This window comes from Lissotriton helveticus, chromosome 6 (genome assembly GCF_964261635.1).
Source record: "Lissotriton helveticus chromosome 6, aLisHel1.1, whole genome shotgun sequence".
NCBI classification, from domain to species: domain Eukaryota; kingdom Metazoa; phylum Chordata; class Amphibia; order Caudata; family Salamandridae; genus Lissotriton; species Lissotriton helveticus.
The window spans coordinates 1121784102-1121811944 of NC_136067.1; the positions used below are offsets into that span (position 1 = coordinate 1121784102).

Genomic DNA, 27843 nt, shown 5'->3' on the forward strand with positions numbered 1-27843 from the left:
CCGCTGCTGGAGCATAGAGCCAGTTGCACGCAACCACAGCACTCCAGGGATGTGTGAGTTCAGTCAGAGCTACCTTTGTCCAGAGGGCAAGTGCTAAAATAAAGAGAACTCAGACAGAACCGCATACTATTCTACTGCCTTATTTTGCTTCAGTCTTTTTTCCCCCTGAAATGTCAAACGTGTTGTGCATCCCATGTGAGTTTTAACGCGCGAAACATGCAAGAATGCCAGGAAACAATGCTTGCTTTGACGAACTTTCAAACGCGCATCTATTTTTGTCTGTGAAGAAAATCATTTTGGCAGACAAACTGCAAAATGCATTTGTTACGTTGTTGTTGGTTTCAAAGGCCGCCACAAGCACAGCCAGAAACAACGCGGGGCGCTAATGCAGACAATCAATAAAGCAGCGCCCCGTCTATGGTTGATATAGCTAGAACTGTATGGGGGGGAGGGGTAATGGGGGGGGGGGGGGGTACTGCAACAAGAGACAGGGATGCCAACAAGAACAGAAAAGCGAAACAAGAGTCAAGACACGGCAACAGACAAGGCAGAGCAACAAGAGGCATGAAAACACAAAAGACAGGGCAGCACAACAGAGAAGGACACCGCAACAAGACAGCACAGTGCAACAAGAGATAGGGTAGCACAGTGCAACAAGAGATAGGGTAGCGCAATAAGAGACATGGCCCCACAACAAGAGACGAAGATGATGAAGTAACAACAAATGGCAGCGCGTTGCGCAACAAGAAAAAGGGTAGCGCAGCAAGAGGCAAAGCAGCCCAAGAGCCTGGACAGCGCAGCAACAGTTAGGGTAACACAACAGACGAGTCTGTGCAACAAGAGACAGGGCAGCGCAAAAGGAGACAGGGCAGCGCAAAAGGAGACAGGGCAGCGCAAAAAGAGACAGGGCAGCGCAACAAGAGACAGGGCAGCGCAACAAGAGACAGGGCAGCACAACAAGAGAAAGGGCAGCACAACAAGAGAAAGGGCAGCACAACAAGAGAAAGGGCAGCACAACAAGAGAACGGACAGTGCACAGAGAGTCAGGGTAGCACAACAGACACAGTAGGCCATTAGGAGACAGGGCAAAGCAAAGCAACAGTAGTCAAGGCAGTGCAATGAGAGACAGTGTAAAGAGCAACATGACACAAGGCAACTAACAAGAGACAGCACAACAAGAGACATGCCAGTGCACAAACTGAAAGGGCAGCACAACAAAGGAAAGGACAGCACAGCACTAAGCAATGAAGCACAACAAGACACTGGGCAGCACAACATAAGAAAGTGCAGCACAACAAGAGGCAGGGCACTGCAATAGGGACATGGCAAGTCACAAATACCCAGAGCAGTTCAGCAGACAGGACAGAGTAGTAAGAGACAGGTAAGTAAGTGCAAATACAGGGCAGAACAACAAAATGGATGACAGTCCAACAGCTAGTGGTGCAGAGATGCAAGAGTCAGAGCAGTGTAAGAGGCAGGACAGCGCAACAGACAGGGTAGCTCCACAGACAGAGTAGCAGAACCACAGACATAGAAGTGCAGCAGGCAGGGCAGCGGAATGAACAGGGTAATGCAGGGCACACGAGGAGACAGATAAACACAACTAGGGAACGGGCAGTGCAACGCAAGACCTCACAGGGCAGGGTAACGCAAAAGGCAGCGCGACAGGCAGGGCTGTGCACAACAACATCCAGTGCAGCAGAAACAAAGAGGCCACCGCAACAGACTGGATATCACAACAGACATGACACCACATCAACACACGTGGCAGCGTAACGACTGACAGGTCAGGGCAACAACCAGGGGGCGCAACAATATATAGGGCAGTGCAACAAACAGTGTGACAAAATAAACGAGAGGTCAGTGCCACAAAACACAAGAAACAGGTCAGTGCAAGAGAAAGGCGAGTGCAAACAGGGTCAGGGCCGAATAAACACACACAGCTCAGTGCAACAGCCAGATCAGTACAACAATATGCAGGATAGTGCAACAGATAGTGCAGAACAACCACGGAAAGGGCATGCCAACAGACAGGAGAGCGCAACAACAGTTAGGGGATAATTGGAGAGCGCAACCACAGGGGCGTAGTTCCCGCCGGGGCAGCAGGCGCAGTGGCACCGGGTCCTAGAGGCCTGGGGGTCCCACGGAACCCTGATTTTTTTTATGGATTTTACAAATAAAATAGTAGCCAGGGGTCCATTTGCTTCTTAGCAAGAGGGCCCGTGACACCCTGGCTATGCCACCGCGCAACAACAGACAGGGCCAAACAACAGCACTGAAACAACATTAACATTTGTTAACAAATGAACTATTCTAGAGACAGGCTAGGAAGAATCAGAGGAGGTAAACAGAAATAGAAGCATTTTGGCTTGTTTAAGATACATGCAATCCTGCGCACGAAAATAAAGACATCACACACCATGCCCAAATATTTGACAATAATGCAGGCGATATAAGTAAGAGTATCAGAAACGGCCTACTTTCCTTAGTTTCAGTTAAAGACTTAATTAACATTATGACACGAAGCAAACGCTGAATGTCCCACTTAAGTGTACACGGCCAGCTCAGCGAGCGTGTAAACTAACATAGCATTTGATTTGCTACACGAAGCAACAGCAGCAGTCGAACCAGGGGATTACAGACAGAGCCACTGTGACCATGATTCACTCAAACGGAACCAACACACCACGAGAAAAACAAATGCACTCAGTGGGTAGAATTGCATGGCATCCTAAATATTTTTGGCACGTGGTGAGGCAAAATACACAGTGGGCTCTATTGCGCCAATGAATTCTCAGACATTTATTTGATTACTTAAAAAGATATACTGCTCTATATTATTATGTAGAAACAAGAAAGAAGCTCAAAGCCAGGGAGCCTGAGTACTAGTAGGTTCCAGCAGGGCAGGACCTTTGACGAAAGTGTGACTACAAGGCCTCTCTCCTGCGCTCCCTAGGGAATCTTTAGCCATAAGTTGTAGGGGTAATTCCTCATCCTGACCAGTGGCAAGCATTAGGCTTGTTCCGTTTTTTAACACTTAGAAGTGCTCGAGACAAATAGTTTACATGCGCTCACGTCTTTGGGGTAAGTAACCTCATTACGTTCTACCCTGACGAAAGCCCAGGACCTATTTAGGTCAGACAGGAAGGGCTGAAACATGTTGGTGCTGAATTTAGGGTCATAGGACCATCACACCCTAAAAACCCTTTTGTATATATTTTAACCTTACCTCCCACTCCAGTATTAAAGAATTATTTAGGAGTGGGTGAGGAATTTTATCTTTAATGATATGCCCCCATACACAATATCTTAAGTGCTCCCTGAAACACGGTCGAGCCCACCCAGACCTTTAGGAGTTGGGGTGAGCACTATGATGAAGCATGTCACTATTAGAGTGAGTGAGGGCTATTAAAAGAAAAGGGTCTTTTTCCCTTCCCACCCGTAACAATGGGTTGGTTATACTTATAATCCTCCCAAGAATTTCGTTCTTGAGAGCATTACCATCACCCACCTAGGAACCCCTCACCCACTGCTGGTTGCCTCTTTGTTGCTAGTTCTAGAGGAAGTAATAACTAAATCACGGAAAGGACATTCTTTTGGTGAAAAGACACAAGAAGGCAGACAGAAAACCCAAAATATGAGGGATACTAAGGAGGTAAAGGACATTGTTAGAGACAGGGAGGACAACAGAGAGTGCTAGAAAAGAAAAAGAGAAAAAAGAGAGATAGGATGAATCAATCAAAGAGGGTTTGTATATCTCTGCTTATCACCCGTTAGCGTATCCAGGCACAGGGCAGGGGGAGGAGGGAGGGAGTGGTGCTACTGAGGTATTAGTTGAAAAGCCAGTTTTTCAGGTCTTTCCTGAATTCTAGTATGGTGGGGGCAGTTCGGAGGGGAGGCCATTCCAGGACTTAGTGGACAGGTGGGAGAAGGAGTGGCTGCCGCTCCTGCGTATACAAGGAGTGTGGGCCATGGAGAGTGATGTGGAGCGTAGTTGTAGGTGGGTTTGTGGATGATCACCCTGTGGTAGAGGGATTCTGAATAAAGAAATAAAAAACTATAGGCCTTGTTTATGGGAAATTGTGGCAGGGCAGCGCCGCAAGTCTTCTTGCTGCGCTGTCCTATAACAATGTGAAAGGGCAGAAATGCACTGAATTTATGAAATAGGGTGCATTCCTGTCCTTTCCCTTGGCGCTGGTGCACAATTTGCTGCGTAGTGCCAAAAGAGGCACCCTTGCACCATGATGCAAGGGTGTCTGTGTTGCATGCAGGATTGTTTTTGTGCAGGAAGAGGCACCTTCCTGCACAAAAACAACCCTGAGAGGCGTTTTCCTCTTTCTGTGTGTGCACATGGAAAGAGGAAAAACGAGGACTGCTCTGGAAAGGCGTAAGGTTTTGTCGCTGCCCCAGGTTTATCTGATTAAATAAATCTGGGGCAGCGTCAAAATGCATGGGTGTTGCATGGGGAAAACACGCCGCAACGCCCATGGAATGCCTCCTTGGTGCAGAGTAAAGCAACGTAGAGACTCGCACTGCCTTGCCTCACTCCATTTCTATGAAGCCATGCAAAGTCACACAAAGTGGCTTTGTGTGGCCTCATGGATATGAGTGAGAGGTCTGCGCGGCCGGAGTATTAAAAAAAGGGATGCTTAGGTGGTGCAAGCCTCTCATATGCTCCTGAGTGTCTCTGACAAAATGAAAGATAAAGAATGGGGTCAAAGGAAGAGAGAGAAGAAGGTGAAAGCGAGAGAGAAAGTGGTACAACATAAGAGAAGAGAGAAAGAGAGAGACAAAGAGAGAAAGAGAACATACACTTAAGTAAAACAAAAATGGAAATTAAAAATACCCATATAGAGGGAGAGAGATTACGGAGAAAGAGAGAGAGAGTAAGATCTGAAGAAAAGAGAATGAGAGCAACGAAGAGAGATAAAAAAGGGGAGAAAGTTAGGCAAAAAGGGACAGCGAAAGGGGTGGGGGAAAGAGGAGAGTAAGCAAGAGCGAATCAGAGAGAGGAAGAGAAAGCAAGAGAAAGAGAGATGGATGGAATAGACTCTATTCTATAGAGGGATACAGACTACAAAGGGTATAAAATGGGACAGAGAAATAAGATCGAAATTGGGAGCAATAAAAAGTAAGAGAGATGAGGCAGTGAAAGAAATTTAATAGAGGGAAATGGAGAAATATATTGATAAAGAGAAGCCATTTTGTTGCACACATCCAAGTGTTTTTGAAAGAGACAAAAAAGAGAAGACAAAAGGAGCCACAGGAAGTTGTTCTCTATATTTGAGACACCTATAGAAAATTAATTAAGAAGCCTGCTCTCACCTCTGACACAATGACCTCCGTAAAGGCTCCCTTAAGGAATCGTAACTAATTATCGAAAATCTGACTTTGTCTTTTTCTCTTGTACCTTGATTTTCGACAGTTTCTTCTGTATGGCGGGAGCATCTCCTGACACATCCGACCATCGATGTAGTTCTTCCTTTGCTGAATGCAGCCAATCAGTGAATTCTTGAACAGCATCCACGTAGAGCAAATGGTCCTTCACAATGTCCTCTACTTTTCTAATTTTTTCCTGACAAGGGATAAAGTGAAAATGCAGTGTAGTTAGGTCTGGCTCCACAGTGTAGCTATATGCTTTACCTATTGCTACCAGACCTTTAAACTATACATAGGGTGGACTTTGGCTCTGCCCAGACAAGCATATTTATCTCACTTCATACTATTGGCAGGTAGGTGTGTGATTCCGTTTTCTATGAAGAGCTTGTGCAACTGCCCAGGAGGGAATACTTTACATCTCAAAAGTAGACTGCAACATTACGCATTTTATTATTTTTGCTATAGATGCACTGTATACAGAAAGCAATGTTTTTGCAACTTTTCTTCATCCGCAGCAGGTTTTTAATGTTCAAGTCCAGACTAGGAATGCAAACCAGATTTTGCTAATGCTTATTCCATTACACCATAGTCACCTCACGGCATCTTAGTGTAATCGAATTTTACCTCCTACACTATAGTAAGGCCCCGATTACAGCTGGTCCATAAAATAAAGCAATATTTCCCGTAGCTGATATATTTTGACACTGCTGGGATTGGACTATTTCGGGCACAATAAATACCAACGACTTATGATTACAGGTCTCAGAAGGCCTGCTGTGTGGGTCTTACTGGAGGTAACTGGAGGTGTAGTTGGCACCCAAGGACATGCAGTGAGTCCCACACACCAGGATTGCTGAGAGGCTGTCGGAGACCACGCCCCGTTTCTTCACCACTCTGCAAATGCGCCTCCTGGTGCACTACTAGTAGGGGGATGAAGATACTAGAGCGTCCTTGGGGGCCAACTACCCCTCCTGTTACCTCCAGTGAGTCCCACACAGTGGGTTTGTGGAAAAGTTTCCAATAACCACGCTCCCTTTCTACACCACTCTGCAAACACACCTACTGGCACACTTCTGGTTGGGGGAAGAAGTCCACTTTAATCCTGATGCCCTCGGGAGGCAAGGGAATGTCAATCTCCCACCAGCAGTGCACCGAGAGGCACCTTTGCAGAGTGGAGAAGAAAGGAGGCTTGGCCTTTGACCACCAATCAGCAATCCCTCTGTGTAGTACTTACTGGAGGTCGCAGGAGGTCTTGTTTCCCCTAAGATCCTCAGCAGCCAAGGGGACTTCATCCCCCAACCAGCAGCGCAACAGGAGGCGCAATTGCTGAGTGCTGCAAAAAGGGGTGGGCCTTCCGGCGCCGTACCGGTAACCCCCATCCCTGGGCCGTATTTGGCCCCAAGGACCCCATCCCCTGGGGCCAGGCATTTTTAGAAGGGGAGGGAGCCACACAGACTCCCTACCTGGGCAGATTACTGCCCGGGGACCCCAATCCGGGACCTAACATTTCGTTAAAAAAAACCTTTTGTTTCAAATTAAAGGAAGGGGGGCTGCGTTGCTCCCTTTTCCTGGGCCAAATTTGGCCCCGGGGAACCCCAACCCCAGGGACTGCCCTTGATTAAAAAAAAATATATATATATATAAATATATAAAAAATAAGGGAGTGGTCCCCATCCCCTGGGCCTGGCCACAATCCTGGGTGCTCTGGTCCCACGCAGGACATCCAGTTTTTCAAGTTGGGAACCGCTTGTGGACAGAGTGAGCTGCTAACATGCAACTCCCTCTGTCCAAAAGCAATTCTGCTTTGCATGTTCTGCTCTCTTTTACTAGAAGCAGAATTTGATAAGGTTTGGCAGGAGTGGTGCCAAACTGCAATGTCCCGGGGGTGGGCACCACGGGACATTGATGGAGCCGCCACTAGGGGGTGACGGTCCCCAGGGCTATCTTTGGCTCCAGGAGGGGGGCTGTGTGCCCCATTATTTCTTTCATGTAGCCCCATGGGGCTGGGGGTCCGCAACGGACCCCCTGCATTATATCATTAGAACACCGGGGGGAGGCGGTCCCCAAGGCCGTGGAAGGGGCTGCATGGGCCCCCAAACATTTTCTGGTAATTGCTCTGGGGATGTGGCGGTCCCCAGGGCAGCGGAGTGTGCGCGCACCCCCCTATTATTGAAAATGAAAGCCCCGGGAGGTGGTGGTCCCTGGGGCTGTGGGTGGTCCACACGGCCCTTCATTTATTTTTAATAAAGGCCCGGGAGGTGGCAGTCCCCAGGGCTGGTGGGGTCCAAGCCCCCCCCCTATTATTGTGGGGTCCAAGCCCCCCCCCTATATTATAGAGTGAAAACTCCGGAGAGGTGGTGGTTCCTGTGGGTGTGGGGGGTTCATGCGGCCCTCCCACATTATTTAAGTTTCAAGCCCCAGGGTGGTGGGGCCCTCCAGATTTGTTTATAGAAATAAATTGGTGTAATTCCGTTCAGCAGTTCGGCTTTAGGTATGTTAAAAAATTGAAAAATAGACAGAGACATAACATGGGAAAACATGTTTTGGGACCCCCTTTTTTCTCGGCACCCACTTGACGGATCACCCTGAAACTTTCAACACAGCAGCTAAACCAAAAAGGGGAAGTTTTAGGAAAATGTCATCAAGATTCATCAAGCAGCACTAAAGGTATTGGCAAAACAAAAAGCCGCGTTTCTATGGAAATTCTGGTCCTAACTCTAACTACCTACTGGTGACCGCCATAAGGTAATAGATATTTGCCTAACGAGGCGCCCACCAGGGGGCAGAACACTGAAAATTATAAAGGCAATTGTCAAGTGGGTGGGTTGTTTTCGCCTCGGTTTGCTGTGGCTCCTCTCTGATGAAGGTTGAGATGCAACCGAAATGAATTAGAAAATTAAAAGGCCACCTTGGAAATAAAAGCTTTAACCAACCGGGATGTGTGCGGCTCAATCCTTTTTCTTGCAAAGAGGTTTGACAGATTTCAAGTGGCTTGGTCCAGCCCCGAGCGACGCACCGTCCATCAAGAGTGCCAGTAATCACCCGCAAACGGACCATCTGTGGGAAGTGGAAACACGTAGCGTGTGTGGTGCTGCCAGGGACTGGACCTTGGTATGGACGCCTGGAAATGTTTAAAAGTGCATTTATCTGGGGATTTCGGCGTGGTATAATGGAGCACAAACATCAAAGCAGCGCCCACTGGAGGGTTAACAATAATGAGGTGACAGTGCACTACATGAACCGGCATGCCTAACAAATTTGCCTAACGAGGCACCCACCAGGGGGCAGAACACTGAAAATTATAAAGGCAATTGTTGTGTAGGTGGGTTGTTTTCGCCTCGGTTTGCTGTGGCTCCTCTCTGATGAAGGTCGAGATGTGACCGAAATGCATTAGAAAATGAAAATGCCACCTTGGAAATAAAAGCTTTAACCAACCGGGATGTGTGCGGCTCAATCCTTTTTCTTGCAAAGAGGTTCGACAGATTTCAAGTGGCTTGGTCCAGCCCCGAGCGACGCACCGTCCATCAAGAGCGCCAGTAATCACCCACAAACGGACCATCTGTGGGAAGTGGAAACACGTAGGGTGTGTGGTACCGCCAGGGACTGGACCTTGGTATGGATGCCTGGAAATGTTTGAAAGTGCATTTATCTGGGGATTCTGGCGTGGTATAATGGAGCACAAACATCAAAGCAGTGCCCACTGGAGGGTTAACAATAATGAGGTGACAGCGCACTACATGAACCAGCATGCCTAACAAATTTGCCTAACGAGGCGCCCACCAGGGGGCAGAACACTGAAAATTATAAAGGCAATTGTCATGTGGGTGGGTTGTTTTCGCCTCGGTTTGCTGTGGCTCCTCTCTGATGAAGGTCGAGATGCAACCGAAATGCATTAGAAAATGAAAATGGCACCTTGGAAATAAAAGCTTTAACCAACCGGGATGTGAGCGGCTTAATCCTTTTTCTGGCAAAGAGGTTCGACAGATTTCAAGTGGCTTGGTCCAGCTCCGAGCGACGCACCGTCCATCAAGAGCGCCAGTAATCACCCGCAAACGGACCATCTGTGGGAAGTGGAAACACGTAGGGTGTGTGGTGCCGCCAGGGACTGGACCTTGGTATGGACGCCTGGAAATGTTTGAAACTGCATTTATCTGGGGATTCCGGCATGCTATAATGGAGCACAAACATCAAAGCAGCGCCCACTGGAGGGTTAACAATAATGAGGTGACAGCGCACTACATGAACCAGCATGCCTAACAAATTTGCCTAACGAGGCGCCCACCAGGGGGCAGAAAACTGAAAATTATAAAGGCAATTGTCGTGTGGGTGGGTTGTTTTCGCCTCGGTTTGCTGTGGCTCCTCTCTGATGAAGGTCGAGATGTGACCGAAATGCATTAGAAAATGAAAATGCCACCTTGGAAATAAAAGCTTTAACCAACCGGGATGTGTGCGGCTCAATCCTTTTTCTTGCAAAGAGGTTCGACAGATTTCAAGTGGCTTGGTCCAGCCCCGAGCGACGCACCGTCCATCAAGAGCGCCAGTAATCACCCACAAACGGACCATCTGTGGGAAGTGGAAACACGTAGGGTGTGTGGTACCGCCAGGGACTGGACCTTGGTATGGATGCCTGGAAATGTTTGAAAGTGCATTTATCTGGGGATTCTGGCGTGGTATAATGGAGCACAAACATCAAAGCAGTGCCCACTGGAGGGTTAACAATAATGAGGTGACAGCGCACTACATGAACCAGCATGCCTAACAAATTTGCCTAACGAGGCGCCCACCAGGGGGCAGAACACTGAAAATTATAAAGGCAATTGTCGTGTGGGTGGGTTGTTTTCGCCTCGGTTTGCTGTGGCTCCTCTCTGATGAAGGTCGAGATGCAACCGAAATGCATTAGAAAATGAAAATGTCACCTTGGAAATAAAAGCTTTAACCAACCGGGATGTGAGCGGCTTAATCCTTTTTCTGGCAAAGAGGTTCGACAGATTTCAAGTGGCTTGGTCCAGCTCCGAGCGACGCACCGTCCATCAAGAGCGCCAGTAATCACCCGCAAACGGACCATCTGTGGGAAGTGGAAACACGTAGGGTGTGTGGTGCCGCCAGCGACTGGACCTTGGTATGGACGCCTGGAAATGTTTGAAACTGCATTTATCTGGGGATTCCGGCATGCTATAATGGAGCACAAACATCAAAGCAGCGCCCACTGGAGGGTTAACAATAATGAGGTGACAGCGCACTACATGAACCAGCATGCCTAACAAATTTGCCTAACGAGGCGCCCACCAGGGGGCAGAACACTGAAAATTACAAAGGCAATTGTCGTGTGGGTGGGTTGTTTTCGCCTCGGTTTGCTGTGGCTCCTCTCTGATGAAGGTCGAGATGCGACCGAAATGCATTAGAAAATAAAAATGCCACCTTGGAAATAAAAGCTTTAACCAATCGGGATGTGTGCGGCTCAATCCTTTTTCTTGCAAAGAGGTTCGACAGTTATATATATATATATATATATATATATATATATCACGAAAGAGTTGCCTGTTAAGGAGGAGCCCACACGGGAGAATGAAGATTATGCCTCTTTTTATTCGAAGGTAAGCAATGTCCTTGCAGTTCAAAGCGCCTCGCTTTACATATTTTCCACCAGCCGACGCGTTTCGTGCAACTAGCACTTCTTCTTAGGCTTGTATGGACGCTTTCAGCAGGAGTCAGAGTTTTTTGATTTGGCACTGTCTTTTCTACCTGCCTTAGTAGGCGTGGCCATTCCCATGGCCTGATGGTGATTGTAGTGCATTAGTATTCCTCAAAGTGAGTTCCCCGACCTTTGCTGGTAGTAATGCTCTATTAACTCCCAAGTGGGGCGCAGGGCACAATTTCAACCCCAAGTCACGCTTGTTCATCACCTTCCAACGGCGTCACCCGTCCTGAATCCAAAGCGCTGGTTGGCGCTTCAGCAAGTCTGCACACGTGCAGCAGGGCCCCCTCCGCGACCCAGGCTGAGCCGCAAAAAATTTCACGAAAGAGTTGCCTGTTAAGGAGGAGCCCACACGGGAGAATGAAGATTATGCCTCTTTTTATTCGAAGGTAAGCAATGTCCTTGCAGTTCAAAGCGCCTCGCTTTACATATTTTCCACCAGCCGACGCGTTTCGTGCAACTAGCACTTCTTCTTAGGCTTGTATGGACGCTTTCAGCAGGAGTCAGAGTTTTTTGATTTGGCACTGTCTTTTCTACCTGCCTTAGTAGGCGTGGCCATTCCCATGGCCTGATGGTGATTGTAGTGCATTAGTATTCCTCAAAGTGAGTTCCCCGACCTTTGCTGGTAGTAATGCTCTATTAACTCCCAAGTGGGGCGCAGGGCACAATTTCAACCCCAAGTCACGCTTGTTCATCACCTTCCAACGGCGTCACCCGTCCTGAATCCAAAGCGCCGGTTGGCGCTTCAGCAAGTCTGCACACGTGCAGCAGGGCCCCCTCCGCGACCCAGGCTGAGCCGCAAAAAATTTCACGAAAGAGTTGCCTGTTAAGGAGGAGCCCACACGGGAGAATGAAGATTATGCCTCTTTTTATTCGAAGGTAAGCAATGTCCTTGCAGTTCAAAGCGCCTCGCTTTACATATTTTCCACCAGCCGACGCGTTTCGTGCAACTAGCACTTCTTCTTAGGCTTGTATGGACGCTTTCAGCAGGAGTCAGAGTTTTTTGATTTGGCACTGTCTTTTCTACCTGCCTTAGTAGGCGTGGCCATTCCCATGGCCTGATGGTGATTGTAGTGCATTAGTATTCCTCAAAGTGAGTTCCCCGACCTTTGCTGGTAGTAATGCTCTATTAACTCCCAAGTGGGGCGCAGGGCACAATTTCAACCCCAAGTCACGCTTGTTCATCACCTTCCAACGGCGTCACCCGTCCTGAATCCAAAGCGCCGGTTGGCGCTTCAGCAAGTCTGCACACGTGCAGCAGGGCCCCCTCCGCGACCCAGGCTGAGCCGCAAAAAATTTCACGAAAGAGTTGCCTGTTAAGGAGGAGCCCACACGGGAGAATGAAGATTATGCCTCTTTTTATTCGAAGGTAAGCAATGTCCTTGCAGTTCAAAGCGCCTCGCTTTACATATTTTCCACCAGCCGACGCGTTTCGTGCAACTAGCACTTCTTCTTAGGCTTGTATGGACGCTTTCAGCAGGAGTCAGAGTTTTTTGATTTGGCACTGTCTTTTCTACCTGCCTTAGTAGGCGTGGCCATTCCCATGGCCTGATGGTGATTGTAGTGCATTAGTATTCCTCAAAGTGAGTTCCCCGACCTTTGCTGGTAGTAATGCTCTATTAACTCCCAAGTGGGGCGCAGGGCACAATTTCAACCCCAAGTCACGCTTGTTCATCACCTTCCAACGGCGTCACCCGTCCTGAATCCAAAGCGCCGGTTGGCGCTTCAGCAAGTCTGCACACGTGCAGCAGGGCCCCCTCCGCGACCCAGGCTGAGCCGCAAAAAATTTCACGAAAGAGTTGCCTGTTAAGGAGGAGCCCACACGGGAGAATGAAGATTATGCCTCTTTTTATTCGAAGGTAAGCAATGTCCTTGCAGTTCAAAGCGCCTCGCTTTACATATTTTCCACCAGCCGACGCGTTTCGTGCAACTAGCACTTCTTCTTAGGCTTGTATGGACGCTTTCAGCAGGAGTCAGAGTTTTTTGATTTGGCACTGTCTTTTCTACCTGCCTTAGTAGGCGTGGCCATTCCCATGGCCTGATGGTGATTGTAGTGCATTAGTATTCCTCAAAGTGAGTTCCCCGACCTTTGCTGGTAGTAATGCTCTATTAACTCCCAAGTGGGGCGCAGGGCACAATTTCAACCCCAAGTCACGCTTGTTCATCACCTTCCAACGGCGTCACCCGTCCTGAATCCAAAGCGCCGGTTGGCGCTTCAGCAAGTCTGCACACGTGCAGCAGGGCCCCCTCCGCGACCCAGGCTGAGCCGCAAAAAATTTCACGAAAGAGTTGCCTGTTAAGGAGGAGCCCACACGGGAGAATGAAGATTATGCCTCTTTTTATTCGAAGGTAAGCAATGTCCTTGCAGTTCAAAGCGCCTCGCTTTACATATTTTCCACCAGCCGACGCGTTTCGTGCAACTAGCACTTCTTCTTAGGCTTGTATGGACGCTTTCAGCAGGAGTCAGAGTTTTTTGATTTGGCACTGTCTTTTCTACCTGCCTTAGTAGGCGTGGCCATTCCCATGGCCTGATGGTGATTGTAGTGCATTAGTATTCCTCAAAGTGAGTTCCCCGACCTTTGCTGGTAGTAATGCTCTATTAACTCCCAAGTGGGGCGCAGGGCACAATTTCAACCCCAAGTCACGCTTGTTCATCACCTTCCAACGGCGTCACCCGTCCTGAATCCAAAGCGCCGGTTGGCGCTTCAGCAAGTCTGCACACGTGCAGCAGGGCCCCCTCCGCGACCCAGGCTGAGCCGCAAAAAATTTCACGAAAGAGTTGCCTGTTAAGGAGGAGCCCACACGGGAGAATGAAGATTATGCCTCTTTTTATTCGAAGGTAAGCAATGTCCTTGCAGTTCAAAGCGCCTCGCTTTACATATTTTCCACCAGCCGACGCGTTTCGTGCAACTAGCACTTCTTCTTAGGCTTGTATGGACGCTTTCAGCAGGAGTCAGAGTTTTTTGATTTGGCACTGTCTTTTCTACCTGCCTTAGTAGGCGTGGCCATTCCCATGGCCTGATGGTGATTGTAGTGCATTAGTATTCCTCAAAGTGAGTTCCCCGACCTTTGCTGGTAGTAATGCTCTATTAACTCCCAAGTGGGGCGCAGGGCACAATTTCAACCCCAAGTCACGCTTGTTCATCACCTTCCAACGGCGTCACCCGTCCTGAATCCAAAGCGCCGGTTGGCGCTTCAGCAAGTCTGCACACGTGCAGCAGGGCCCCCTCCGCGACCCAGGCTGAGCCGCAAAAAATTTCACGAAAGAGTTGCCTGTTAAGGAGGAGCCCACACGGGAGAATACTAATGCACTACAATCACCATTGCGTCCATACAAGCCTAAGAAGAAGTGCTAGTTGCACGAAACGCGTCGGCTGGTGGAAAATATGTAAAGCGAGGCGCTTTGAACTGCAAGGACATTGCTTACCTTCGAATAATAAGAGGCATAATCTTCATTCTCCCGTGTGGGCTCCTCCTTAACAGGCAACTCTTTCGTGAAATTTTTTGCGGCTCAGCCTGGGTCGCGGAGGGGGCCCTGCTGCACGTGTGCAGACTTGCTGAAGCGCCAACCGGCGCTTTGGATTCAGGACGGGTGACGCCGTTGGAAGGTGATGAACAAGCGTGACTTGGGGTTGAAATTGTGCCCTGCGCCCCACTTGGGAGTTAATAGAGCATTACTACCAGCAAAGGTCGGGGAACTCACTTTGAGGAATACTAATGCACTACAATCACCATCAGGCCATGGGAATGGCCACGCCTACTAAGGCAGGTAGAAAAGACAGTGCCAAATCAAAAAACTCTGACTCCTGCTGAAAGCGTCCATACAAGCCTAAGAAGAAGTGCTAGTTGCACGAAACGCGTCGGCTGGTGGAAAATATGTAAAGCGAGGCGCTTTGAACTGCAAGGACATTGCTTACCTTCGAATAAAAAGAGGCATATCTTCATTCTCCCGTGTGGGCTCCTCCTTAACAGGCAACTCTTTCGTGAAATTTTTTGCGGCTCAGCCTGGGTCGCGGAGGGGGCCCTGCTGCACGTGTGCAGACTTGCTGAAGCGCCAACCGGCGCTTTGGATTCAGGACGGGTGACGCCGTTGGAAGGTGATGAACAAGCGTGACTTGGGGTTGAAATTGTGCCCTGCGCCCCACTTGGGAGTTAATAGAGCATTACTACCAGCAAAGGTCGGGGAACTCACTTTGAGGAATACTAATGCACTACAATCACCATCAGGCCATGGGAATGGCCACGCCTACTAAGGCAGGTAGAAAAGACAGTGCCAAATCAAAAAACTCTGACTCCTGCTGAAAGCGTCCATACAAGCCTAAGAAGAAGTGCTAGTTGCACGAAACGCGTCGGCTGGTGGAAAATATGTAAAGCGAGGCGCTTTGAACTGCAAGGACATTGCTTACCTTCGAATAAAAAGAGGCATAATCTTCATTCTCCCGTGTGGGCTCCTCCTTAACAGGCAACTCTTTCGTGAAATTTTTTGCGGCTCAGCCTGGGTCGCGGAGGGGGCCCTGCTGCACGTGTGCAGACTTGCTGAAGCGCCAACCGGCGCTTTGGATTCAGGACGGGTGACGCCGTTGGAAGGTGATGAACAAGCGTGACTTGGGGTTGAAATTGTGCCCTGCGCCCCACTTGGGAGTTAATAGAGCATTACTACCAGCAAAGGTCGGGGAACTCACTTTGAGGAATACTAATGCACTACAATCACCATCAGGCCATGGGAATGGCCACGCCTACTAAGGCAGGTAGAAAAGACAGTGCCAAATCAAAAAACTCTGACTCCTGCTGAAAGCGTCCATACAAGCCTAAGAAGAAGTGCTAGTTGCACGAAACGCGTCGGCTGGTGGAAAATATGTAAAGCGAGGCGCTTTGAACTGCAAGGACATTGCTTACCTTCGAATAAAAAGAGGCATAATCTTCATTCTCCCGTGTGGGCTCCTCCTTAACAGGCAACTCTTTCGTGAAATTTTTTGCGGCTCAGCCTGGGTCGCGGAGGGGGCCCTGCTGCACGTGTGCAGACTTGCTGAAGCGCCAACCGGCGCTTTGGATTCAGGACGGGTGACGCCGTTGGAAGGTGATGAACAAGCGTGACTTGGGGTTGAAATTGTGCCCTGCGCCCCACTTGGGAGTTAATAGAGCATTACTACCAGCAAAGGTCGGGGAACTCACTTTGAGGAATACTAATGCACTACAATCACCATCAGGCCATGGGAATGGCCACGCCTACTAAGGCAGGTAGAAAAGACAGTGCCAAATCAAAAAACTCTGACTCCTGCTGAAAGCGTCCATACAAGCCTAAGAAGAAGTGCTAGTTGCACGAAACGCGTCGGCTGGTGGAAAATATGTAAAGCGAGGCGCTTTGAACTGCAAGGACATTGCTTACCTTCGAATAAAAAGAGGCATAATCTTCATTCTCCCGTGTGGGCTCCTCCTTAACAGGCAACTCTTTCGTGAAATTTTTTGCGGCTCAGCCTGGGTCGCGGAGGGGGCCCTGCTGCACGTGTGCAGACTTGCTGAAGCGCCAACCGGCGCTTTGGATTCAGGACGGGTGACGCCGTTGGAAGGTGATGAACAAGCGTGACTTGGGGTTGAAATTGTGCCCTGCGCCCCACTTGGGAGTTAATAGAGCATTACTACCAGCAAAGGTCGGGGAACTCACTTTGAGGAATACTAATGCACTACAATCACCATCAGGCCATGGGAATGGCCACGCCTACTAAGGCAGGTAGAAAAGACAGTGCCAAATCAAAAAACTCTGACTCCTGCTGAAAGCGTCCATACAAGCCTAAGAAGAAGTGCTAGTTGCACGAAACGCGTCGGCTGGTGGAAAATATGTAAAGCGAGGCGCTTTGAACTGCAAGGACATTGCTTACCTTCGAATAAAAAGAGGCATAATCTTCATTCTCCCGTGTGGGCTCCTCCTTAACAGGCAACTCTTTCGTGAAATTTTTTGCGGCTCAGCCTGGGTCGCGGAGGGGGCCCTGCTGCACGTGTGCAGACTTGCTGAAGCGCCAACCGGCGCTTTGGATTCAGGACGGGTGACGCCGTTGGAAGGTGATGAACAAGCGTGACTTGGGGTTGAAATTGTGCCCTGCGCCCCACTTGGGAGTTAATAGAGCATTACTACCAGCAAAGGTCGGGGAACTCACTTTGAGGAATACTAATGCACTACAATCACCATCAGGCCATGGGAATGGCCACGCCTACTAAGGCAGGTAGAAAAGACAGTGCCAAATCAAAAAACTCTGACTCCTGCTGAAAGCGTCCATACAAGCCTAAGAAGAAGTGCTAGTTGCACGAAACGCGTCGGCTGGTGGAAAATATGTAAAGCGAGGCGCTTTGAACTGCAAGGACATTGCTTACCTTCGAATAAAAAGAGGCATAATCTTCATTCTCCCGTGTGGGCTCCTCCTTAACAGGCAACTCTTTCGTGAAATTTTTTGCGGCTCAGCCTGGGTCGCGGAGGGGGCCCTGCTGCACGTGTGCAGACTTGCTGAAGCGCCAACCGGCGCTTTGGATTCAGGACGGGTGACGCCGTTGGAAGGTGATGAACAAGCGTGACTTGGGGTTGAAATTGTGCCCTGCGCCCCACTTGGGAGTTAATAGAGCATTACTACCAGCAAAGGTCGGGGAACTCACTTTGAGGAATACTAATGCACTACAATCACCATCAGGCCATGGGAATGGCCACGCCTACTAAGGCAGGTAGAAAAGACAGTGCCAAATCAAAAAACTCTGACTCCTGCTGAAAGCGTCCATACAAGCCTAAGAAGAAGTGCTAGTTGCACGAAACGCGTCGGCTGGTGGAAAATATGTAAAGCGAGGCGCTTTGAACTGCAAGGACATTGCTTACCTTCGAATAAAAAGAGGCATAATCTTCATTCTCCCGTGTGGGCTCCTCCTTAACAGGCAACTCTTTCGTGAAATTTTTTGCGGCTCAGCCTGGGTCGCGGAGGGGGCCCTGCTGCACGTGTGCAGACTTGCTGAAGCGCCAACCGGCGCTTTGGATTCAGGACGGGTGACGCCGTTGGAAGGTGATGAACAAGCGTGACTTGGGGTTGAAATTGTGCCCTGCGCCCCACTTGGGAGTTAATAGAGCATTACTACCAGCAAAGGTCGGGGAACTCACTTTGAGGAATACTAATGCACTACAATCACCATCAGGCCATGGGAATGGCCACGCCTACTAAGGCAGGTAGAAAAGACAGTGCCAAATCAAAAAACTCTGACTCCTGCTGAAAGCGTCCATACAAGCCTAAGAAGAAGTGCTAGTTGCACGAAACGCGTCGGCTGGTGGAAAATATGTAAAGCGAGGCGCTTTGAACTGCAAGGACATTGCTTACCTTCGAATAAAAAGAGGCATAATCTTCATTCTCCCGTGTGGGCTCCTCCTTAACAGGCAACTCTTTCGTGAAATATATATATATATATATATATATATATATATCTATTACCTACTAGTGGTCGCCAGTAGGTAGTTATTTCATGGTGGTTATGCGATTAATCGCGGATGTGCACCCCATCTGGAATGCTGTGATTGGAATGACCCAACTTGGATAGAAAATTGCAGCTGCCGTTTCATCGTTCTCGAACGGTTCCCGGGGCTGAATATTGGTGTGAAAGCCAACATAAGGAGTCAGGGTGGTGATACTCTGACCCCATGTTTGAGAAATGGGTGTGCTAGTGACAAAAGTTATGTGTCCAAAATAGATTTGTTTAGTCATATGCGATATTCGTGTCAACACCACAAGCGCCAGCGCAGCCCCATGTACCATCACAGGGCAATCGCGATTTTTGCAGTGTCAATGCAAATATTGGTAGAATTGTAAAACAAAAAATTATTAATATCTATATATTTGTACTCACTTGCCGGTCACCTTCACAGACTCATGTACACAGTCACAATGTCACTCAGACACTTAAGACACCCACTCACACACTTATACATCCAGTCACATACCCACTCAGATACTCATGCACCCACTCACATACCCATAAAGGTACCCATGCACCTACTAACAGACTCACTCAGAGAGTGACACACCAATGTACACACCCACTCAGATTCACACACCAACTTAGAGACCTATTCATAGACTCATGCGCACAGTCTCATACCCACTTAGAGACTTTTACACTCACTCACAGACCCACCTGGGCAGTCATGTACCCATTCACAGACTCACTCAGATACCTATGCACCCACTTACAGACTCACTCAGAGAGTCACACACCCATGTACAGACCCACTAAGAGATGTACTAATCCACTTAAAGACCCACTCACACATGCACATATGGACTCACTGAGACACTCACACACTCACTGACAGACCCAATGAGACACTCATACACCCACTCATAGACCCACTCAGACAGTCATATACCCACTCACACACCCATGTATTCTCTCACACTCTCTGTCACAGATCCTGGCAGAGGGTTATACACTCAGTTACTCACTCAGATACTCACACACCCACTCACAGACTCAATCAGATGTACATGCACTCACTCACACACTCACTCACTCACTCAAAGACTTATGCATCTACTCACAGACCCACACAGCCACTTGCCTTCCCAGGTACAGACACTCATGCATGTACCCGTTCACTCACCCACTCAGAGACTTATGCTCTCACTCAAAGACCCATTGAGACACTTGTACACGCACTCACAGATCCACCCAGACACTAATATACCCACTCACAGACCCACTCAGACATTCACACACCCATGCAGTCACTCACGCACCCACTCAGAGACTTATGCACACAGACACTCATAGACTCAGAGACCCACGCACCTATCCACAGAACCACTCAGACACTCATGCTCCAAGTCATAGATCCACTCAGAGACTCACGCACTCTATCACTGATCCACTCAGACACTCAGGCACCCACTCACTTACCAACTCAGACACCCACTTAGACACTCATGTATCCATTCACAGATTCTGTCAGTCATATACTTACTTACAAATGTACAAAGGCACTCACAAACCTACTCACAGATTGACTGACAGGCTCATGCAACCAATCACAGACCTACTGAGACACTGATCCACCCCCTCATAGATGCACTGAGACAGTCACGCAGTATAGAGATATTATGGGAGTTATACACGCAATTATAAAGTAATTTAGAGTAAATGTTGCAGTTATAAGTTTTGAATGTGGTGGTGGCTGAAATTCACTTAAAAAAAAAACCAAAGTCACATGGATGGTATAGTTAGGATTCAGCATTTAAAAAAACGTTAGAAATTCACTTAAAAAAACAATGGTTACACAGATGTTATAGTTAGGAATTAGCATTTAAAAAATGTTAGAAATCCACAAAAAAAAACACAAAGGTTACAGGGACATTACAGTTAGGAAATAGAATTAAAAAACCTTAGGAATTCACTGAAAAAAATCAGAGGTTACAGGGACATTATAGCTAGGATTTAGCATTTAAGATACTTTAGAAATTCACTGAAAAAACCAAAGGCTACAGGGACGTTATAGTAAGGAAATAAAAGTAAAAAACCTTAGCAATTCCCTCAAAAAACCTACAAGGACGCTATAGTTAGGCTCACATTTCACTTGTACAAAACCAGAGAAATTTAGCAGTTATAGTTAGCTTACTCACGCCCCCGCAATGCATTGCACCAGTTTTATCTGTGGCCCAGTGTTTCCCCCTACTAAAGTCACTTCTAGAAACGCTCTGACCTTTTTTTTACACTTTGCATTGTTGTTTTGGTTCAAATTTTTTTTTCACCACTTTTTTGTATGTGGAAACTTCAAAAAGTCTAATTTAAAGCATGAATTCCTTCTGTGATTCTTCTTGCACTTGTGTGATATAACTGCACCCACAGGAAAGAATTAACAGATGCAATCCACTTTTTGTTAGACCTTGTTTAGCTCCTCTTTTCATGATGTAAATTGTTGCACAATAGGTTGGTCTGTTTTGAGGCCATGATGATGACCGAAGATTTGTCCAAGGATAAATACATCAACCTCCCCAAAAGACTTTGGCCTGACCATTGTGACACTGTCTCTTTAATTGTCCTTCATAGGACTGCTCCCGATCGAAATTTTGCCAAGTGACTTGTAATATTTTATTAGACTGAAATTACTTTTATTCTAAACATGCTGTTGTATCACATGCACAAACATCTGAGGACTAAACATACAAAATCGGTAGTAGGTCTAGGTATACTAAAATGTGTGAGGCAGTGTCAGTGTTGGGTTTCTGCAGTACCCCTTTGGTGTGTGTGGTCCCAGCAACTGAACCCCCTACTAAACACCAACGTGCACAGAAAAACAAAGACCACAAAGCAGAAATAATGCAAAGTTTTAGATGTAGAAGCAATTACCTTGACCACAGTTGTGATGTCATTAAACTGTGTTTTCAGTTCATCTTGAGCTTCTTCCTTGAATGATTCATCCTCCGTCTTTTCGTACAACTCTTTCGATTTCTCGATGAGGCGGTGCAGTGCGTTGGTATGGTCCTCAATGTCCGACAAGATAGCTTGGTAGTGATCAAACTCTGATAACTTTTCCTTTAAGCCAGGCTGCACGTGCACAGGCTGTTCAACTTTCTGATCCACTGCCTCCAGCCACTGTTCGAGCTGGCTCTTCCTCTCCAGATGATCATCCCACTGGCTGATCACATACTGCAGCGAGCTTGAATTATAAAAGCATGCATCTTTGTTTACAGGAGGCTTTTGATATCAGCTCTACAGTTTACTAATTGATAGTCTTTAATATCCAAACAAATCCATGGTAAACATGAGCAGCATAAAATAAAATATAATAGTATATATTGATTTCCTCTGATCTTTAATCAGAATCTCATTGATGATCTAACTTACTGATTAATATAGCAAGGGAAGTGAGATGGTTCAGTCTCCCCCTTTGATAGCAGAAGAAGTATGTTAATTACCCTGTAGGCATCTATTTGCAGCGTGCAGTGCTGCAAATGTACATGCTACGCATACTTTTGCCATCTAGTGTTGGACCCAGACTCTGCATAGTGTTGGACCCAGATTCTGCAAGTTGTTTTTCTGTTTTTGTTAGCTCGGGCATCATATCTCCTCCTTGAGGCATTGAGCATGTTCAATGGCTAGTTTGTTAGATAATGTTTTTTCCCCCTTGACATATAGGAAGTAAGAATATAGTCTTCTAAATTACCTTTGCTGCTGAAGATGTTCTATAGGTGTGTATTTGTGTCACCATCTAATCCCTGCCGGGGAGGTAGGAGGGTGCATGTGAAACTGCAGCACTAAACACTACGAATGATTGCTTACAGGGTAAGTAACATATTCCATTTGTAGCATGTGTTGGCTGCAGATACACATGCTATGCATAGACTGGAAAGCAGTACCCCTCGTGCCGTGGCTTTCAGCATGAGATGGAGCAGTTATTTGAAATAATATGCATAGAACTGTTTGCCCTACTTGAGTCTGTTGTCTGGCTTGCACATCTACACAACAGTGTTTAGTAAAAGCATGTGGGTTTATACCATGGTGCTGCTTTGTAAATGGCAATTTCTGGAGTATTCTCTAAAAAGGCCATTGATGGTCCTTCCCTAGCTGGATGAGCTCAAGGCATAGCAGTTAATGTTCTTTAGGCTTTGGCGCAGCAAATTTGTATACATTTGACTATCCATCTGGCTATTCCTGATTTTGAGATAGCATTGCCTTTGCGTGGATTTGAAAATGCTACAAATAGGTGTTGTGTTTTTATGATGGGTTTTGTTCTTTCCAGATAGTACATAAGAGCACGTTTGACATCTACTGTATTTAACACCCTTTCTGCTACTGTTTCTGGTTTTGGTAATAAAACGGCTAAGTGCGAAGTTTGATTCAAATGAAAAGGTGAGAAGACCTTTGATAGAAACTTTGGATTTGTGCGTAAACACAAATTCTCTTGGAATACTTGAAAATGCGGTTCTTTTATAGTGAGTGCATGTATTTCACTGATTCTTCTTAGGGACATAATTGTCACAAGGAAAGTGAACTTCCATGATAGGAACTTTACTTGACATTTGTGTAATGGCTCCAAGGGTGGGCCTGAGTGTCTAGTTAACACTAATGTTTAGGTCCCATGTAGGTACTGGTGGTGTATGTGGTGGAATAACCCGGTTTAAACCTTCCATAAAATCATTATGAAATGTATGCGTAAATGGGATTGGTGTTTTGTGTTTTGTAAGTAAGTAACACTAGCTGCTAACTGCAGGTGCATTAAAGAGTATGCTAAATGTGTGTTTTTAGATGTAATAAGTAATATATTAGCTGTTGTTCTGAATGCCAGGATGGATTAATGTAATTTGAAGCACAGTAATGATCTCAACGTTTCCATTTAGAGGCATAGCATGCCATTGTGTTTGGTCTTCTGGCCTCCTTTAAAATGGTCATGCATTCAGGAGGCACATTTAATTACCCAAACTCTGTGATTTCAAGAGCCAGATTGTAAGATCGAGAGGCATATTTACAAAAGAAGTGATGGAGCGTGGTGTTATCCTTGTTGGCTTAACGCCACTCTACTTCTGAAATGCAGGCCTGCACTGTATTTACAAAAATATGGTGCAGTCCTGCGTATCTCCCTGTGATAAATTTAGCAGCCTAGAGCCAATGGAGGCACCCTTGCACTATAGTTCAAGGGTTCAAGGGTGCCAATTCCCACTGGACTCTTCGGAGGCGACATAGTCGGGGCTTGCAATGACTACCCTACCTTATGTTGCTTCTATTTGTCACAATCTCCTCTCCGCCCTGCGATTCATTGTGGGAGAACACAGCCTCGGCCACCATCTCCATAATATGTGCTAGGCGCAGATTTCTTCTATTCCGCAGCATCTTTTGTTTTTAAATTGGTTACACAATGCATACTCTTGCTCCTTGTGCTCTAGTCATAAGCACAAGTTACACACTTAATGAGTGTTCGAGTAAGTGTATTTTGCCCGGCACCGAGGGCACCTGCGACGTAGACGTCTTTTTTTGTCTCCATTACACGGAGATAGACATTCCTGACTGGTGTTGATGTCGGTTGATAGATACATGATTGAAATTGTGTATGTTGGTCCTGTTTTTCTCCGTAAGCTGCGCAGATGTCGAAACCTGAAGAGCTCCAATGCAGTCTTTCTGAGCCCAATGGCAGAAAAAAATATTTAACAAAAGAGCCATTGAACATGGCATTGAGGAAGAGGAGATACGACGTATGATGCCGACCATGAACATTTCTTGAGAAAAACAACTTGCAGAGCCCAGGCCTAACACTAGACGGCAAGAGTATGCATAGCATGTGTATCTGCAGCCAACATGGGCTATGAATATATAATTTTCATTTCAAAGGACAAATATGTACTCGAGCATGAGCAACACATGATTTTGAACATATTTCTTCTTTACACATAAGGGGTTCCAACAATTTGTGGGTGTTGAAGAATATTTCTTAATTCAAAGATTTAAAAACATTAACGTTGTGTATCTTTTACTTGTGTGTCAAAATATGATACGGTCTGAAAGGAAATAGTGCACAGTATCATTTCATGTATCATACCCCCTATCAGGGTTGGAGGCTCACACTAAGTCAAAATTGTGATGATGGCCAAGTGACATAAAACTGCTTATGTAGATTGAAGTTTATATTTAATTGCAATGGACGACAAAAATGTTTTTGTTTTGAGGATCTGGGGATCACAGAAGAACATTTACATTTTATTGGCAGGAAATGTGTAGGATGAATTTATGTCCTAATTTCAAAACAAGGGGTGTGAATGCCATCAGATACTGGAATATATTTACCTTATTTTGATGACCTCAACAAGGCAGGGGTTCATAGATGTTCTAGCATCCTGGAAATTGTCTGGCAGCTGAATGAGAAAAGCCTAGCCTCACGATATTTAATAAGTGCTGGTGACAAGGTTTCTTATCAGGAGTACAGCAGAAGACCTAATGGGATTGGCATGTATACCAGGACACTACTCGGCTGCAAAGCCTTGACAGAAATACAGCCACATGGGTCAAGGATTTGTATGTTCTTCCAGCATCTGGTCTAGTCATAGGTAAAACATGGGCACTGTAGAAGAACACACATGCACATAGCAACTTAGTCATAACAAAAGCAGGCTCTCTACATGGCACATTCCTTCTATCCCTGCCACATAACCTATGGGAGATCCTAATGCAACTGGTGACATTTCCATATATAGTCGATACAATAAGGCAGGTCCATTTTAGTCTGACTACTGAACCCCGGAGATGAAGCGGAGCCCTAAAGGTAAGATTTCTTGTAAAGTAAGGTTATCCATTGTCAAGGTGGCATTAGATTCAGCAAAGAAAATCCTTGTTAGGGCGGATGCTACTTTAGTGAATTATCGGTTTTCAGCACACTGAAAACTATTGAGGCTCACTTCTGCTCATACAACATTGATCTTTAGTATTACAGAGTCACTGGTTGTAGCATCAGTCACTGAGTGTAGCAAACCCTAATTCTCACATTTACACTAGATTCATGAGACCCCTAATTATACATTTCAAGCACTAACAACCCATTTTGTGCTGTGTACCAAGAAGCCTGCCTGTCCAGGCATGCCTCTGTCAGACCACACATCTTTCTGCAATAGTAGATGGAACAGAAATTCCACTAATGCATTGAAAATAAAATATAATATGTGGCTTGTGTATTTACACCACCCATATTTATGAAAAACATTTATAGTAGACTACAGATTAGGCCGAGTGAGCCCTCACAGTGAATGCATGTGAATGCATGTCCCAATGCTATTTTGACTCTGTAGATTTCAGCTACATTGTCCAGTAACTGGCCTTGATATGATTCGAATCATTAATTTATATCTTCATTTAAAAAAAATTTAGCAAAATGATTTAGCTATTTTCCACTCAGTTTTCAAAACCTAATTTAATTATGACTCTGATATTGATAATATTAGGGGAAGGTACCGTACTGCCTGAGGCAAAACTGGCTCACAACCAATTTTGCCACCCATTCCAGATCCAGAGGCTCAGCACATCTTCTAGCCTTAAGGTAATGACCCAGCTTCCCAGAGGTGAATGGCTTGGTGTATGGGTCTCAGAAGACAAGGGTATTGTCAACAACCTGCCACTTAACATGGTTTTCCTATAAGGGAGGGTGAAGAGTCAGTTGTACACACTCCAAACTGCCTTTTTCAATTGGAGATGGCATATGGGGCTAACAAAATCTTTTCTCATTCACTCCCATGCCCCCAGAACTTCAGGCACCAACCTGAAAAATAGGGGGAACAGCTTGGACCCTGGCAAACGTGAGATTTACTGTTCTAAACAAGGGTGGGTGCAGATTAGTGAGAGTCACAGATCCAATCTGGTGGAATGAGGGAATAGCCATCTTAGATTTAAGGCTTCTGCAAATTTGAACAGTAAAGCAAAGAGGAAGTGCTACAAAAGTGGACAGAGGGCAAGAAAATAAGCTGGGCATGGATAAGTCTCGTTGAGAACCTTATCACTATTCTCTCAGACTATTCTTTGAAACTGTGAAGGCTAGTCCTAAAGAAGAAGGCTCTGCTGGAAGAAAGAACACTCAAGAACTCCTGTTTCCTGCTTGCATCCATGAACTGGAACTGATGTTCACGAGCAGGGCGTCTGACCTTCTATTTCTAAAGCAGATGAAATCCTGACTTGAGAGGACTGGACACTGAAGAAGGTTTACCCTGGAAGGTTACACCCAAGGCAAGCAATAACACTAGGTTTGCCCCACTCAGAGCTTTTTGCTGTGCTGAAAATTAGTTCAGTGGGATCTTGTAGGGAAGGTATCCAGCCTTGTAGATAGAGCCTGACTAAACAAAGCTTCCAGTCTTTCTGTGCTGGAAGACTCTTAGTACCAAAAAAGTTACTAAGGGCATTATTTAGATTTTGGTGGATGAATTACTCTGTCATAAATGTGACGGATATCCTGTCTACTTTATTACAAGTGCAATATATCCTATGGCACTTGCCATATCCATATGCTAAAATCTAAATCAGGCCCGAAGTTGGAAGGTAAAACTATGGAAAGGAGTGAGGCAGCAGATCTACCCCAGTGGCAAAAAAAAGTCTTTGTGCAGGAAACCCAGATTTGTCTCACTCAAACTAAGGCTGCTTATTGATGACATAATAAACTGACTTTGCAGGACCATCACTGGCATTCGACATTGCCCTTTCCTGACTTCCATAAAAGAGACTAAGTGCAAAGGTAAAACTTTGACTGGGACAACCTACATAGTATATCAGATCTCTGTTTCACAGTGATTGGTATGATATTGCTTCTAGGTCCTGTAAGACGCGAAACAAATATTTTTCAATATTAGTTTTGTCCTGTAAAACGTAACAAAATCATATCTCCAGTCCCCCTCATCTAATCTGTAATCTTTTGTTTTTCTTATTACATGTTTCTCTTTTTCTAAAATGGTTTGTGGATTTCATTATGCTGCTTCTTCACTTTTTTAAGAATACTGGTACCGCTTAAACTTAAGATGCATTTCTCTGGGGAACTGCATGATGACTCTACAATAGCTACCAGAGGTTGAGCAGATTTCCAACAAAGACTTGTGTTGAAAGCTAACTAGAATGTGGTTTTAAGTTGATAAGGGTCACTCCTTCCCAAATTTCTAACCCACTAACCTTACTGTCCCAACAGTATTAATAAGATATTCATAAAGTTGACCTATGTGTATAGGCTAATGAGTTACACATGTGAATCATGCCGAAAACATTAAGGAATATCTCAGTGTCTGATGAAGGTG

At 46.3% G+C, this 27843-nt stretch overlaps 1 protein-coding gene across 1 annotated transcript in view; it reads right to left on the reverse strand.

The window, feature by feature from the left end:
* Nucleotides 1–27843, reverse strand: part of SYNE1 (spectrin repeat containing nuclear envelope protein 1) — a 2361447-nt gene that overhangs the window by 1438595 nt on the left and 895009 nt on the right. Inside the window, exons 52-53 of the mRNA XM_078648775.1 lie at nt 21440–21749; nt 5411–5575 (exon numbers count right to left, since the gene is read on the reverse strand). Coding sequence (XP_078504901.1) covers nt 5411–5575; nt 21440–21749 — 475 coding nt within the window. The remainder of the gene's footprint in view (nt 1–5410; nt 5576–21439; nt 21750–27843) is intronic.